Source organism: Solea solea, chromosome 14 (assembly GCF_958295425.1).
Source record: "Solea solea chromosome 14, fSolSol10.1, whole genome shotgun sequence".
Classification (NCBI taxonomy): domain Eukaryota; kingdom Metazoa; phylum Chordata; class Actinopteri; order Pleuronectiformes; family Soleidae; genus Solea; species Solea solea.
Window position 1 is genome coordinate 22,753,002 of NC_081147.1, and position 14,047 is coordinate 22,767,048.

At 40.5% G+C, this 14,047-nt stretch overlaps 1 protein-coding gene across 1 annotated transcript; it reads left to right on the forward strand.

The window, feature by feature from the left end:
* The first annotated feature begins 525 nt into the window (after positions 1 to 525).
* gpc2 (glypican 2) lies at positions 526 to 14,009 on the forward strand. The gene is made up of 11 exons (XM_058649769.1): positions 526 to 1,013; positions 3,768 to 3,926; positions 4,745 to 4,879; positions 6,970 to 7,145; positions 7,265 to 7,345; positions 7,479 to 7,644; positions 8,161 to 8,291; positions 9,126 to 9,272; positions 9,781 to 9,917; positions 10,162 to 10,334; positions 11,084 to 14,009. The coding sequence occupies exons 1-11, from the start codon at positions 836 to 838 to the stop codon at positions 11,356 to 11,358; spliced, it is 1,758 nt and encodes a 585-aa protein (XP_058505752.1). The 5' UTR covers positions 526 to 835; the 3' UTR covers positions 11,359 to 14,009.
* The last annotated feature ends 38 nt before the right edge of the window (positions 14,010 to 14,047 follow it).

A 14,047-nucleotide genomic window follows, 5' to 3' on the forward strand; every position in this document is an offset into this window, starting at 1 on the left:
ATAGGCAGAAGCAAAGCAACTGTAACTGTGAATAAGGAAAATAATCCATATGTCATGTGACTGACTTCAAAATACTAGATAAGATCACCAGCGTACAGTCCCTGGAATTTATTTTGAAGCATCACAAGGGGGAGTCTGCATCTATTGTCATTTCAGGACCCCATGATTTATAACAGTCTATTTTTTATTATTTTTTTTTGTAACTAGGTTCATCAAACATAAATGGAAAACACTAAACAATAACATCAGCTAACATCCATGTAAACAATTGCAAGCAAATGCATTGGTTGCTATCAATTTAGGGGTGGCATGGAGTTTGGTCTGATGAAGGACCAGAATTAGTTTTAGCTACATGCACATACAAGTGTGACAATTATGATGTTTTTCTTGTCTGAATACTGGAAATAAAATGGCCTGCTCTTTTATTTTGAAAACACACATTTCCGGTATTTCTTTCTTCTAAATTCAGTTACCTTGACGGAGTTAGGCTATGGTTGGAGGATGCTGAGGAACGGGAGTGTCCCATTCATGATCCCCTCACACTTACACACAACAGCGGTTGCCTGTGAGGACACATTGACTACACACTGTAGATGGAAACCGGTGTGATATAAAACCGAGTGCAGTTGAATCTGCTAGTTACACGTTTCTGACAAAATTATGGTTTTATTTTTTAAAGGATGACTATCTAGGACAGGATTACTCTTTTTTCACTTTTGCGTTGATCGTTTAAACCGGTCAGTCACCCACACACCCATTAATTCATTAATAAGCTACGTGTGTGTCACACTGAAACCGACCCCTCCACTGCTGGATATTTTTGGGGAGTTTGGAGATGGATACCCGGCTATCTTTCTCCAGGTACCCGTTGCTGGTGGTTCTCTGCGCGGTCACTGTCCTGGTGGGAACCCGGAGCCCCACGGCTGCTGCGGGGAGGAGCTGCGCCGACACCCGGCAGGTGTACGCGGAGAAGGGCTACGGCATCAACACCGCACCGCTGACTCAGATCTCCGGTAAGACGCAGCGATAACCATCGGCGATGACGAATTAAATAACCGGACTATGATAGAATACCGGAATGAAACTCATGCACATCAGCCCATCGTTACATTTGCATAGACATTTTATTCAAGTTTATTAAAACACGAAGATACATGTCACAGCAGTCAGCTAGGGATGGGACAATACACGATATTATCGTGTTTACAGATTAAAAAAAAAAATCGTGGAGAAAATGGTTTACTTTTATTTATTTATTTCACGTGAATTAAGTGATATTGCTGTTTTGCTCACCAATGTACACTTGTAGTGATTTATTTTGAAGTGCCACAAGGGGGAGCTTGCATCTTTTTCGGACCTTACCATACTGATTGCATATTTTTAGTTTCTTGTTTTTCCACTTTGAAATTATAAAAACATTTTTTTTTTACATTATAACATTTTGTAATTATAACGCAAGTCATTTTTTGTGATGCTAGTGACAATTTTGTAAGAACATTGCAACATGTTGCAACTTGTGAAATTTTTTGAGACGTCAGAAATGTTTCTAATAATATATATATTATATTTGACAACCTGTACAAAATGAAAGTAGCTTATAGACAGACCGCTTTGCCCATTTATGTTTAAAAATGTGACAAAAACAAAACACAAAAGGCTATATTAAATCAAATATCAAATAGTAAACAAATTGCAATTGTTTTGGTCAACATAAGCATGAAAAAAAAGTCTACTGTCAGCTCTAGTTTGTGGGTAACACAATATAAATGTAACATTATGCAATCACCATATCAACATTTTAGCAGAAACATATTTAAATATCGCAGAAACTCTACAAACCGTGATGGGAAAGTAAAAATTAAACCACCAAGGCGGCTCAAAAATCAATATTTATCATAAAACACACACTGTATGAATATAAAGGTGTGTGTTCCTTAATAGAAACAGTGCAGGGTGGTTTAAAACAAATTACACCACCCCCTCCTCCCCTCTGTGCTGTTTAAATAGGATGATTAAGGGGATGAGCAAATTGCCAACACCATTGCAACAAAGAACCTCGCCCCTGATTAGACTTTGCCGACTGGCCCCGGAGTGAAATCTCTGCATATATATATATGTATACACACACCCACAGGCTCTGCTCACTGGTGATAATCTTATCTGCTAAATGAAAAGATAACATGTGGATTACACAGAGTTGGGTTGATTGGAAAAAAACAAGTTTTGCTAACCGGGAGGAAGAGGAAGGAAAAGAAGAGTAGCTTGTAAGAGGAAATTTGATAAAATATGAATGAATAACTGACCATGTGAGCAAGTGATGGAGACGCTGAGGATGTTAACCCACTTCTTCAGAGGTTTTATGTAAAAGGTTATGATATCTGTGTGTGTGTGTGTGTGTGTTACAAACCTGCAGCTTTTAATTGTCAAAGGAGCATTTACAATTCAAATGTAAATGTGCAAATACTACTTCAAGGTAAATTAGCTGTGTGGGTAAGAGGAAAGTGCAATATTGATTGATTTTTTTTTTAGTGTGTGTGTGTGTGTGTGCTGTATCACTGCCTCAGTCTTGGCTCACTGTCCCGTGGGCCAGAGGAGCAGATGGCTGGGAGAGTAAGGGATGAAGAAAGGCAGTTTAGAAATGGAAATAGAGGGATGAGAGAGGGGTAATAGTGAGACACACAGAGAGAACAAAAGAGGCGGAGAGGAACAGCGTGGGTGGAGTTGGGAAGGAGGTTTTCAACTGCATTAATTACAGTTATATTCTTTTTTTTTTGTTTTTTTTGGATGTAAAAATGACAGAAACACAGAATTCAAACCTTTTTTGAAGGTGGTTATGCTATTTCCCCCTCCTGGTTGTCATTTGCATATCATTACCTCTGACATATCAAAGAGCCAACCTGAGCGGACAAAGAGAGACAGATTGAAACTGAATAATTCATGCAGGGAAATTACAATTTTCTATTGCACGCTTGTCTTTAACAAGATTTCTCTATAGTAACAAACTGATTTATAAGTGGAGGAATTGACTCTTTCACTAAAAACATCTGGTAATAGAGAGACTGATGTTATTGGTTTGCATTAAAGGGATTGTCTGTGTTTTTTTTTTGTTTTTTTTAAGTGGGGTTGTATGAGGTACTTCAGCATCTTACATTCAGCTGACTGTGCTCTCCTTTCTCCCTTTGCCGAGGGGCGTCCAGGGACAGGCAGGTGTAAGTGAAAAACAAGGCTGAAGGCAGGAAAAAAACAAAACAAAACACATTTCAGCCATTGAACAAGTGTCTCACCTAATAAAAGCTACATCAGCTGAAGTGTATGTTATGTTAAGAATATGTCTGCTGCTTTATCTCGCTGGTAGTCGGCCTTTTGTCACTGGGAACTAAAGTGTGTCCTTGAAAAATAGATACATTGTTTAGCAGGACACAGGATTTGCTGATCTACTGCTGCCTTGCTTGGGAAGTTTGTGTTATTACTTATTTGTATTATTACTTAGGTAAATCCAAACAAGGAATCAGAAATACTGATACACATTTGAACTTACTCATGGAGGCAGCAATGGATCTGCAACACTAACTTGTTCTTTGAACACTTAATTGTTCTTTGAATAGTGATTTCTATGGCACCTCTTACGTTGAAATACAGCCCACAAGTGCTTTACCTATAGCAACTATGCTGATTCAAAGCAGAAGCACATACATTATGTTATATAAATAAATGAATAAATAAAATAAAGAATTAATGATTGGTCCTAACATCTCTCTTGGATTTAGGGGAGCACCTGCGGCTCTGCCCTCAGGACTACACCTGCTGCTCCAGTCAGATGGAGGAGACGTTGGCCCTCCAAAGCGAGAGGGACTTCCTCAAAGCTATCGAGGACAACAGCCAGTTCCTGTTGACCACCTTCAGCCAGAGACACCGCAGATTTGACGGTGAGAGGCTGACTCTGACGCCGGTAGATCTGCTGAAAATTTGAGGATCTTCGATTGGCCTCCAATCGTCAGATATTAAAGGCTAATTACAGACTGCAACAGTCCACATGAGATTAAATAAGCCTTGATTTAGCCTTTGAGATTAAATATCTCTCTCCAGAGAGATCTGGCATGGTCTCAATTGCAGCAGAGGCCACGATATCCTGACACTAGAGATCTGATATTTCCCACAATGCAACTAGCGTCTGTCTTTAATTACACCATTCCTTCCTTTTCATTTCCAGTTTGTATCACAGGCTTTATGCTACAAAATTGATGTCTTCAATTTAAACTAACGCCTAATGACATCAACATGGTTGATTTTTTTAGACTTTACAAAGTGCGTTGTTGATTATTATAAGTCTGAGTGTTGTAAATCAACTCAGGCAGATTTAGTGATTATTTGAACGCGTTTAGTCCATATTTCTCAGATTCTATATGTATAGCTGCAGGTTATTGAAGTTACATTTTTTTCCCCTCCTACCTGCTGTGACCCTTTTCTCTCCTCAGCCGTTTACATAACACATGCGATGAATCATTCAATAACGCCAAAGGAGTGGGAGACTTCTTATGAGTCTTAAAGACGGATTTTAAATAAAGTACACATTGTTGCACTCATTTACTGGCGTGCGTGATCTGATGTAACTGTCCTTATGAGCTGTGAATCTGTGGTGTGGCGACTGCGTGCCTACGTAGAAACCTGGCCAAGATATTACAAGAAAAACAGGTGGGTGCCAGATATGTAATCTGCCTTTTCTACCTCTTCTGACTCACTGCAGAGTTCTTCAGAGAACTTATAGAACTGTCAGAGAAGTCGATGAACCAGATGTTCACCAAGACCTACGGCCGGCTCTTCACCCAGAATGCACACGTCTTCCAGGAGCTGTTTGTGGAGCTGCGCAGATATTACTCTGGTTAGTTCAGTGACCTGAACCCACCTCCGCTGCTTTTAACAGGAGATGTTTTCATTCAAATTATGGTTGTATATATTTAGGTTGTGAAATATTCATTGCAAAGTGGTAACTGTTGGTTGGATTTGTCGCATATATATCAGTGAAATTAGTAGCCAGATGGTTTAGTGGTCTCAGATGCTCACTGTGTAATTACGATGTTGACGATTCCAGCTGGGGAAATTTTTTGGCACGTCTCCTCCATGCTCTCCTCCTCTGTTTTGTCCTGTTCGTCCAAAATCCAGTGTTGAAATTAGGAATGGGAATCAGTATCAGCATTGATCAGTATTTTGACTAGTATCGGTCTGATACTCATTGGATCAGACATTGGACAGATAAAGATGTAAAATCCTATATGTCACAAAAATCCTCTATATCGAATGCTTTCACTATGCACAGACTGTGAAAATGTAAACAAAGGTGTGATAACAGCACCCTCTGCTGGACAACTTGGTAGTTACTTCAAACAGTCTGAATGAAACACAGCATCTAGGCTGTTTTCTTTAGGGATAGAAATGTAGAATCCGATAGAATCATAAATCCTATATATATCACATGCTTCACTATGCACAGTAAAAAATTTAAGTAAAAATCAGCAAAAACGTTTTAGCTGAGTCATGTTTGGGATCTTTATTTCTTCTTTTTGAGAGAAGAATATTTGTCACACAGTTGGAGAATTCTGTCTTTGAAATGGCTCAGCACAATTGTGTTGTTGACAGCTTCATACGTTCATAAACGATCTAAAGTGACTGTATCGGACTAATATCGGTATCAGTAGATATTGCATTGGTATCAGACACAAAAGTGGTATCAAAACCCAGGTTAATCCTAAACTTGTATTTGAAACTGTCTGATGAAGTATGGTAGAATAAACATTTTTACATCTATTGCACTACAGCACATTTCAGAGGCAGAAAAGCAGCATGCGTTCTGTACTATCGATTACGTGCACCACACCTGTATCGTTAAGATCAGGAATGAATGAATGAATGCAGAGAAATTATGTTGTAGAGTTCTGAAGATTCCTCCTTGCTTCAGCAGTTTAGTGGGGTTCTATCTGTCATATCTCAGCTGTAGTAGTAAACACTGCAGCTCGGGACAGCGTTGTCCTTCGACGTGTATCGAAATCCGACTGGAGGAAAACGTAGAGGGAGAGAACTAAAATCACACGGATGCCAGACTGTTTCTATTTCAGTTCTCATTTGCTCTGGTTTGGCTCGACAGCCTCTCACTGGCGAGTCTATCTGCAGGCTGTCGCTGCTTAGTCATTCTGTCTCTGTCTGCCAAACAGCACGGATGGCTAATTCGGGCACTGTGTAGTAGACTACAGATTGGAGAGTTGCATGTGCAGTCTATGTCTTCCAGTTGTCAGATTAACGAATAAAAATAATAGCGCAACACACACACACACACACACAATTTATTTTCCCCACTTCAATTGTATTTGGTGGAAGTGTTTCGCAGCAGCTTCTGTTTCAGGCAGACAAATTAAACTGTGTAAAGACAAAGGAATAACTCAAAGCTTAGTATTCCCACTCTACTGAAAACACCTACAATGCTTTCTGTGTCCAATACCGTACAACAAAAGTCAGGCAATGTTATCTACATTTTGTACGCTGATCATACAGGAGACACAGAATTTGAATAACGCATTAACTTGAGCACAGATTTATTTATCCCGGTCTTTCTCCTCAAATGAATCCTGTTTACCGATTGTAATTTGTACCAAGACAACAGGTCACAGTGTGTGGATTGTTTATAAGCATTAGCTGACTCAGCAGTGACTATGTTGAGGTTGATGTTGTAGTTTTGTATGGATTGGTCCTTTATTTGGGCCCCTTGGGCGTCATAGTAAACGGATGTGGTGGTTTAAATGAAAACTCAGTCATCTGGAGCAACATTCTGTTCATCCTTTCTGCTGAAATGGCCCCTAATTACAAATTCACCCTTGAGGAAACCCCACAGAAACGTATTTAATCGTAAATACTGTGTACCTTTTACCTGAGATGACGTAAACGTATGGCCGATGTTCATTGTCGCTCTCTTGTCCACAGGGGGCAGTGTGAGTCTGACAGAGGTTCTGTCAGACTTCTGGTCCAGGCTGGTGGAGCGGGTCTTCTCTCTGGTCAACCCTCAGTATCACTTCAGTGACGACTACCTGGAGTGTGTCAGCAAACACGCCGAGCAGCTGCAGCCGTTCGGAGACGTGCCTCGCAAACTGCGCGTGCAAGTGTGTGCCCCCTGTGAATAAAAAAAAAAGAAAGAAATACAGATAAATTCACGTGGTGCTGATCCACTGTGAGTGCACGGCAGTCAAAGTTGTGACTGATCTTATTTTGTTTGGTTCAGGTGTCGAGGGCTTTCATTGCAGCCAGAGCACTATCTCAGGGCCTGGCCACTGGCCGGGACATTGTTAATAAAGCAACAAAGGTGAGTGGTTCTTGTCGATGTGGTTGTGTTTTATTCAGTATCTGCACGTTTTAGCACTTCATTGCAGTTACATTACATATTAACGGGTCCTACTGTGTCTTCTTACCCGTTCTTTGTGCTTTTGTTTTCACAGTTGACTGCAGATTCAGAGTGTGTGCGTGGCCTGATGCGTCAGTGGTACTGCCCTCTGTGTCGCGGCTTGCCCTCGCTGCGGCCCTGCCGCTCCCTGTGCCTTAACGTAATGAAGGGCTGCTTAGCCAATCAGGCCGACCTGGACAATGAGTGGAATAATTTCATTGGTTAGTAAAAAAGTTGGATGAACACCGATAAAACCAGTTCAGGATCAAGTTAAGGCTCTTTAGTAAAAAAGAAAAAAGAGTCCAAATTACATTCAGCTGCTCTCTGAATTATTAACATATTAAGCTCAGCGTACCCTAAAAGTAGAATCCCTTTATTACACATCTGTCACTCTTTTACTTTCCACTTCCTTTCCCCCCCTAATGAATTCCCCCTCCATTAATCATTCATGCTTCTCGGCTCCTTCTCAATTGATCTGTCTTCCTGTGTTTCGCTTCACCTTTCATCAAACCCACACATTCCCTGCATTTTCCTTCTTTTCATGTGCAGTGGTTCCTCTCACCTTTCATCGCTCCATCCATACGTGCTGCACCTCATGTACCCTCCACCATTCTTTTCTTTTTCACTAAAACATGAGAGAGAGTGTTTTTTTTTTTGTTTTGCTTGGATATCGTGGCAGTGAGCATTTTGTCATCACCCAACCATTTTTATTTCCGTCTCCCTCTGCCCTTTATCAGATGCTCTTTACCAGGTGTCAGAGAAGCTGGAGGGGCCTTTCAATGTGGAGCTTGCAGCCGATTCCATCTCTGTGAAGGTGTCAGAGGCCATCATGCACATGCAGGAAAACAGTGTCACCATCTCCACAAAGGTAAACACAGCAGCTCAGATGACGGTGGTATAAAGAAGGCGAAAAATAAATAAATATGAACAGTGATGCCTTTCTGCTGCTTTTCCAATCTTTTTGAATTTGGCCGTGACATAAAACCACATTTATGAAACATCACTCCCTCAAGTCAAAGCTTTCATTTTGATTATAGTTCAATTCTAAATCTTCCTAATGAGACAACATGCAGACAGAAATGACAGAATGGAGAGCGTGACTGCCTTACTGCAGGATTAAAACATGGCAGGGTTCCTAGAAGCTAATCCACCAGAGAGACACCCACGTCTCAGTGGAAGAAGAAAAAGCTCCTGAAGCGTCGCTAAAAGGAACATGCAGCTCTCTTATTAGCATTGTGTTTTTTGTTATTTTCCACAAACAGAGTGAGACTATTATGAGGCGCTAAGTGGTGACCCTGATATATTGCAAATTTCATGGTTTCTTTATGAACATTAACATAAGTTATACATGGTTGCAACGTTTAAGAGAGGAAAAATACACATGAGCTCTTGTCTGTTGTGATTTTCAGTGCAAATATTAACTTAAAAATAATTCCTTATGATAATAATTTCTGTTGTTTTGTCAGTATGTGTAGAGTCAAATGTCAAATGTCAAATGTCAAAACACAGTGCGTGCGTGGGTTTTCTGCAGATTCTCCAGTTTCCTCCACAGTCGAAAAACATGCAGATTTGGGCATCAGGCCAATTGGACACACTGAATTTTTTGTCTCTATGTGGCCCTGTGATGGAGAATAAAGCGGTAAAAGATGGATGGATGAAGGATATCACTCATGACACTGGTGTTGTTTTGTTGTTACCTCAGGTGTTCCAGGGCTGCGGAAGCCCCAGACCAGCTCAAGGACGATCTAAACGCTCGCCCAAGGAGAGCGGAGGAAACAGGAGGCCTTTCCGCACTTACAGCCCTGAAGAGAAACCCACCACTGCTGCGGGCACCAACCTGGACCGGCTGGTAAGACAGAAACATGCTCTGTTTTACCTACTTTTACATTGCTTTAAAGTGAAGTCAATTTACAGTTCAATAGTATAAACCTGAGTGTTTCCACACCACTTAAGGGCAGCCTGTGGTGAATGTAATTTGTCTTATGTGTGGGTATCTTGGAACAATGTTGAAAAGACACAGCAGGGTATACTGGAACACTGTCTGGGCTCTGCAACCACAGCGATCAGAGCCCAGACAGTGTTCCTGTGAGCTTGCGAGACGTGCTCCAAAATAAATGACACCGAGAGCAGAGGCGAGAGAAAATGGATAGCTGGTATTTCTATCTGTTCATAAGACACAAAAGACGTGCGTTTGAAAGAACTGACCCAAGAATGGTGTCATGTCAGCTTTTGACTGTGTCCAACGTCAGCACTGCTTCTCCCGTATGCTTCTTCTCTTCAGCCCGCAACCAAACAAGGATATTCTGAAACTCTCGGCTCTGTGAGTCATAACCAGTTCCTTTTCCGCCTCCGCACAGGTTACCGAGCTGAAGGAGAGACTGCGGCCGATGCACGGCTTCTGGGTGTCCCTCCCACACACCACCTGCAATGATGAGAAGCTTGCCGCCGACGTCACTAATGAAGACCGCTGCTGGAACGGACAGACTCGTGGGAGGTGAGTGAGATAAGAGCAGAGATAGATGGAGGGAGGTGGAGTTAGTGATGGTACAGAGGTGACAGGATGTTACAGATAGAACAGAGTTGTTGCTTCATTTCGCCACCGCCAATCACCCACATGCTCTCTGTGGAGCTCTGCTTGCTCGTATTATGTGATACAGACATTTAAAGAATCTAAAGAATCTAAAGCAACAACAGGAAAAAGCTTCAAGTTTAAAAGCACGTTGTTTGCGCTTGCTCAGGTATCTCCCAGACGTGACAGGAGACGGGCTCGTCAGTCAGATCAACAACCCCGAGGTGGAGGTGGACATTGCCAGGCCAGATGTGAGGACCAGACAGCTCATCATGGAGCTCAGGGTGGTGACCAACAAACTGAGACACGCTCAGAGCGGACAAGACATGGACTTCATGGACAGTGAGTGTTCTGCTCGTGACAGTCTATGTATCTGTGTGTACATCTTTAAGCTCCACTTTCAGCAGCACATCAGGGAATTACAGTGGCCTTCAAATACCTGAAAGGATGGAACAATTTTTATTTTACAGCAGTTATACACAACACAACATTTCTGCCCAGAAACCTTGACCTTGTAATGCACTGTATGTATTTTCTGATTCCGGGAGTCTCTTAATAGAAGCAACAACTAAAGACAAATTTAGTTTGCGTGGGATCACGGGAATCGTCTCATTCCTCTGTGGGTTGGCACTTTACGGGGAGAGTTTCGATGGCAGAACGTGCAGAAGTAATTCAGGAAATATACACACAATGAAATGAAAAGAACAACTAGTCGTGCCAATTACTTCCTTCCTCACGCTAATGTTTCCTACGGGTTTTGTCCTAGAAGTTATAGCAGAAATAGTAAAGGGCATGTCGTCATAAAAGGCGACTAAGATGAAAGCAATGACATTTTTGGGATTTAAAGAATTTCGGAAATGTTGTAGCTAATACGAGCACACTGTTGTTGCACACTAATATGAGCCAGTTTTGAGGTGATTTAACTCAGAACTATTCCATATTCTGTCTTTTCTCAATTGCATGTTTTGGAAGTGTCCCGCTCCGACACACCTGACGTGGGTCCCCAGGACCAGGATTGAGGGAAACCCTGTCTTTAAGAACATGTTATTTCCATGCAGTATGTTCCAGAAATGTGTTCTCCCTTGTTCCAGGTGAGGAAGGCAGCGGCTCAGGGGGTGGAGACTATGGTGAAAGGTACAATGACGATTGGCCAGGCTATGGGCCTTATTCTCCCCCCTACAACAAACCCCCTCACACTCCAGCCTCCAGCCCTGCGAAGCCACCTCGAGTCAGGGAGAAAAACGGATCCAAGAAGAACAGAAAACCTGGAATGGTTCAATCAGCAGCAGCAAGCCCACTCACCTTCTCCCTGGTTCCCTTGTTGTCTTTGCCTATCATGGTCACTGTTGCCCCCATGTGGAGATAGCTGGTTATTGCAGTGTAGAGTTGGGTGGGGGGAGTGTTCTGTCATGCTTACTGTAAGTACATTATCAAGAAAAAGAAAAATCATTCCATTAATTACACCAGCAGAGAAAAAAAGAAGATAAAACAGGTTAATTTAGCAATAATCAAAAACCTGTTTACAGCAAAATGAATATTTTTCTTACTGGGCCGAGCCACAATAGAATAATTACCAGACACACATGATGACAGGCAACACTCGATAAGCACTGCCCTGTTTTAGTGCCAGCCACTTGTGCGATGTTTGGTTTCCTTGTTGAATGTGAACGGTGTGAAGCACAGAGATATTTTACTCCTGGGAAGCTCAGTAATGCAACAGCAAATCAATTAGCGACGTGTTTTAGATTAGTCACGTTGATTAATTACTGTGTAGTTTCAGTGAACAGCTGGAAACGATTGGAGTGGTTTTATTTGCCGCCTTTGTCGTGGAATTAACGTAAATGGTTTAATTTGGGTCTCGTTCTGGTTCATTTTGTCCGTTTTGCCTCCATTTTTTAGTGAGATGTTATTTAATTGCTTCATGTCTGCGTTTTACTTGGAAGGTAAAAAAAAGCAACACCGGACTTTTTTTTAATGTACGCGAAAACTCAAATTCATTTTGAGTTTCTTTGTGACGATGTCATTATTTAATAATAGTTTAATTTATTTGTAATATATTCCACTCTTCTTTTCATGTTTGGGTTTCCAAGGCAAAGAGTGTTTTCATCTTCTAAAAGAAGTGTTTTTCTTTAACTTTCTCTGGTTTCTCTGGGTTTATTTATTGATGCTTTTGTAAACCAATCATTTAAAAAAAATAATAATAATTAAACCAATTGCATTAATTATGATATGAATTTGAATTTCCTCAGTGTTAACCAGAGGTTGTTAAGTGTGTGAATGTGTTTGTATGTATGAATGAATGAATGTGTGTTTGTTCATTGTTAAGAGTTTGATTGTTTTGTTTGTTACATGTTGTACTTTCATGTTATAGAGGTTTTGGTAAGATTATGCTGGGATGTTTTTAACGGTGTGCTTTTATACTTGTTTTTCCTAAAAGCAACAAAAGACGATGAAAAGTGTGAGTGGAAAAATTGGATTTGGATCGGGAGTTCTGCGAAGAACCGAGAGCCACTGTCTCTGAATTTTCTTACACTGAATGTGTTTTGATAGGAGTTCATTTAAAGATTTTTGAGCAAGTTGTGTGCTGAGCTTAAAGTCATTTGACATTTGTGGAAGTGCTTCATTTACAGGTGCAGTGTGTACAATTCCAACATGTATTGGTGAAGTGGCAGCGTCACCTTTCCCTTCCAAGTGTGTTGGAAAACCCATTAAGAGTCCAGTTTGCGTCAAAATTCAAAACAGCAATTCACACAATCAGACGATACACTTTATTAAAAATAAAAAATATCTTCACTTAAATGTTACACACTGGACCTTTAATGGTTGTACAAGCAGTTTAATGCCACTCTTTGTGTCTATGAAGCTTTTCCTAAGCAGCTGGTTTGTTTATCTTGGCATAAAAGCTGTAAATACCAAAAAAAGAAAGAAAAAAAACAACTCGCTTACCAGCACCTTAAAGTTTACACATAGTTTTTTCTTTGCATGTGCCCCACGTGTTATACCACATATGGAAATGATGCAGCACATTGGTGGCAAAAGACTCCTTGGCTGCCAATTTCACAAATTTTAAAAATAGTTTGGTGATCGGATTTCCTATAGTTCTGCAAGATGGCGACGCCAGAGGAACTGTCCATCATTTTAAACTGAATATTTTGAGCTTAACATTTAGGTTCATGTAGTGCACTGCATGTTGATATAATTGCCACTGAGAAGCACAAGAACAAGACAACTTCTACCTTTGGACTAAGCAAACTAAGTTTCCCACTATCTCCTGTTTTTATGCTAAGCTAACCTGCTGCAGTTCCAACTTTTGTAAAAAATATCTGAACACTTTGTCTTTCTTTTAAGCTGCAGTCAAGCGATGGAATACAAATTATGTTTTTTTTTCTCAGAATTTTTTCCCCTGTGAATTCTGTCTTTTTTTTAAAAAAGACTTTTCAATTGAGACTTTGTTTCTCCTCACAATTCTGAGATTAGTCTTTATTTTTTAAATTTAGTTTCCAAAAAGATAATATGTGGCCCTAATGAAGTCCCAGAAGTGGGGAGTTGAAAAGAAATATTTCTTGATGCTGCTGAAGCACACTTTGAGTTAAATTGGCTAGCTAATGTCAGCTTCTTATTACTCGCAACACAGATCATCTTTTAAAGTATCAAGTCATTAAAATGGATTTCTTATTTCTAAATTAAACCCTTTTTAAAAGAAGATGGTCGGGATCATGTACATAACGTCACACTGTATTATTTTGGAGGAAAAACTGAGGAAAAAAGGTCATAGTATTTAAAGAAACAGTATTGTAATCATAATTATGTGCTAATGATGATCCGCCGTCAGATTACACCACAGATGTGACTGCGACATTTTGCAATGAAATGTTCTTTGGTACAAACGCTCTCTCATCAAATCCCCTACTCGCACATTCCTCCATTGTGTATCAAGTATCAGCATGTTTTCATGTTGCTGTGACGACTTTTTAGTATCAAACAAGTGATATTTTCTGCTTCATTAAAAAAAGAAAAGAAAGAAAATTACTTTTTGTTGTTTTTTTTTGTTGCTT

Excerpts from the sequence above, each read along its gene's own strand:
- gpc2 (XM_058649769.1), top strand. The coding sequence starts at position 836 with ATGGATACCCGGCTATCTTTCTCCAGGTACCCGTTGCTGGTGGTTCTC. Across the intron at positions 7,346-7,478 it reads TTGTTAATAAAGCAACAAAG|TTGACTGCAGATTCAGAGTG; the intron begins GTGAGTGGTTCT and ends TTGTTTTCACAG. Across the intron at positions 8,292-9,125 it reads GTGTCACCATCTCCACAAAG|GTGTTCCAGGGCTGCGGAAG; the intron begins GTAAACACAGCA and ends TTGTTACCTCAG.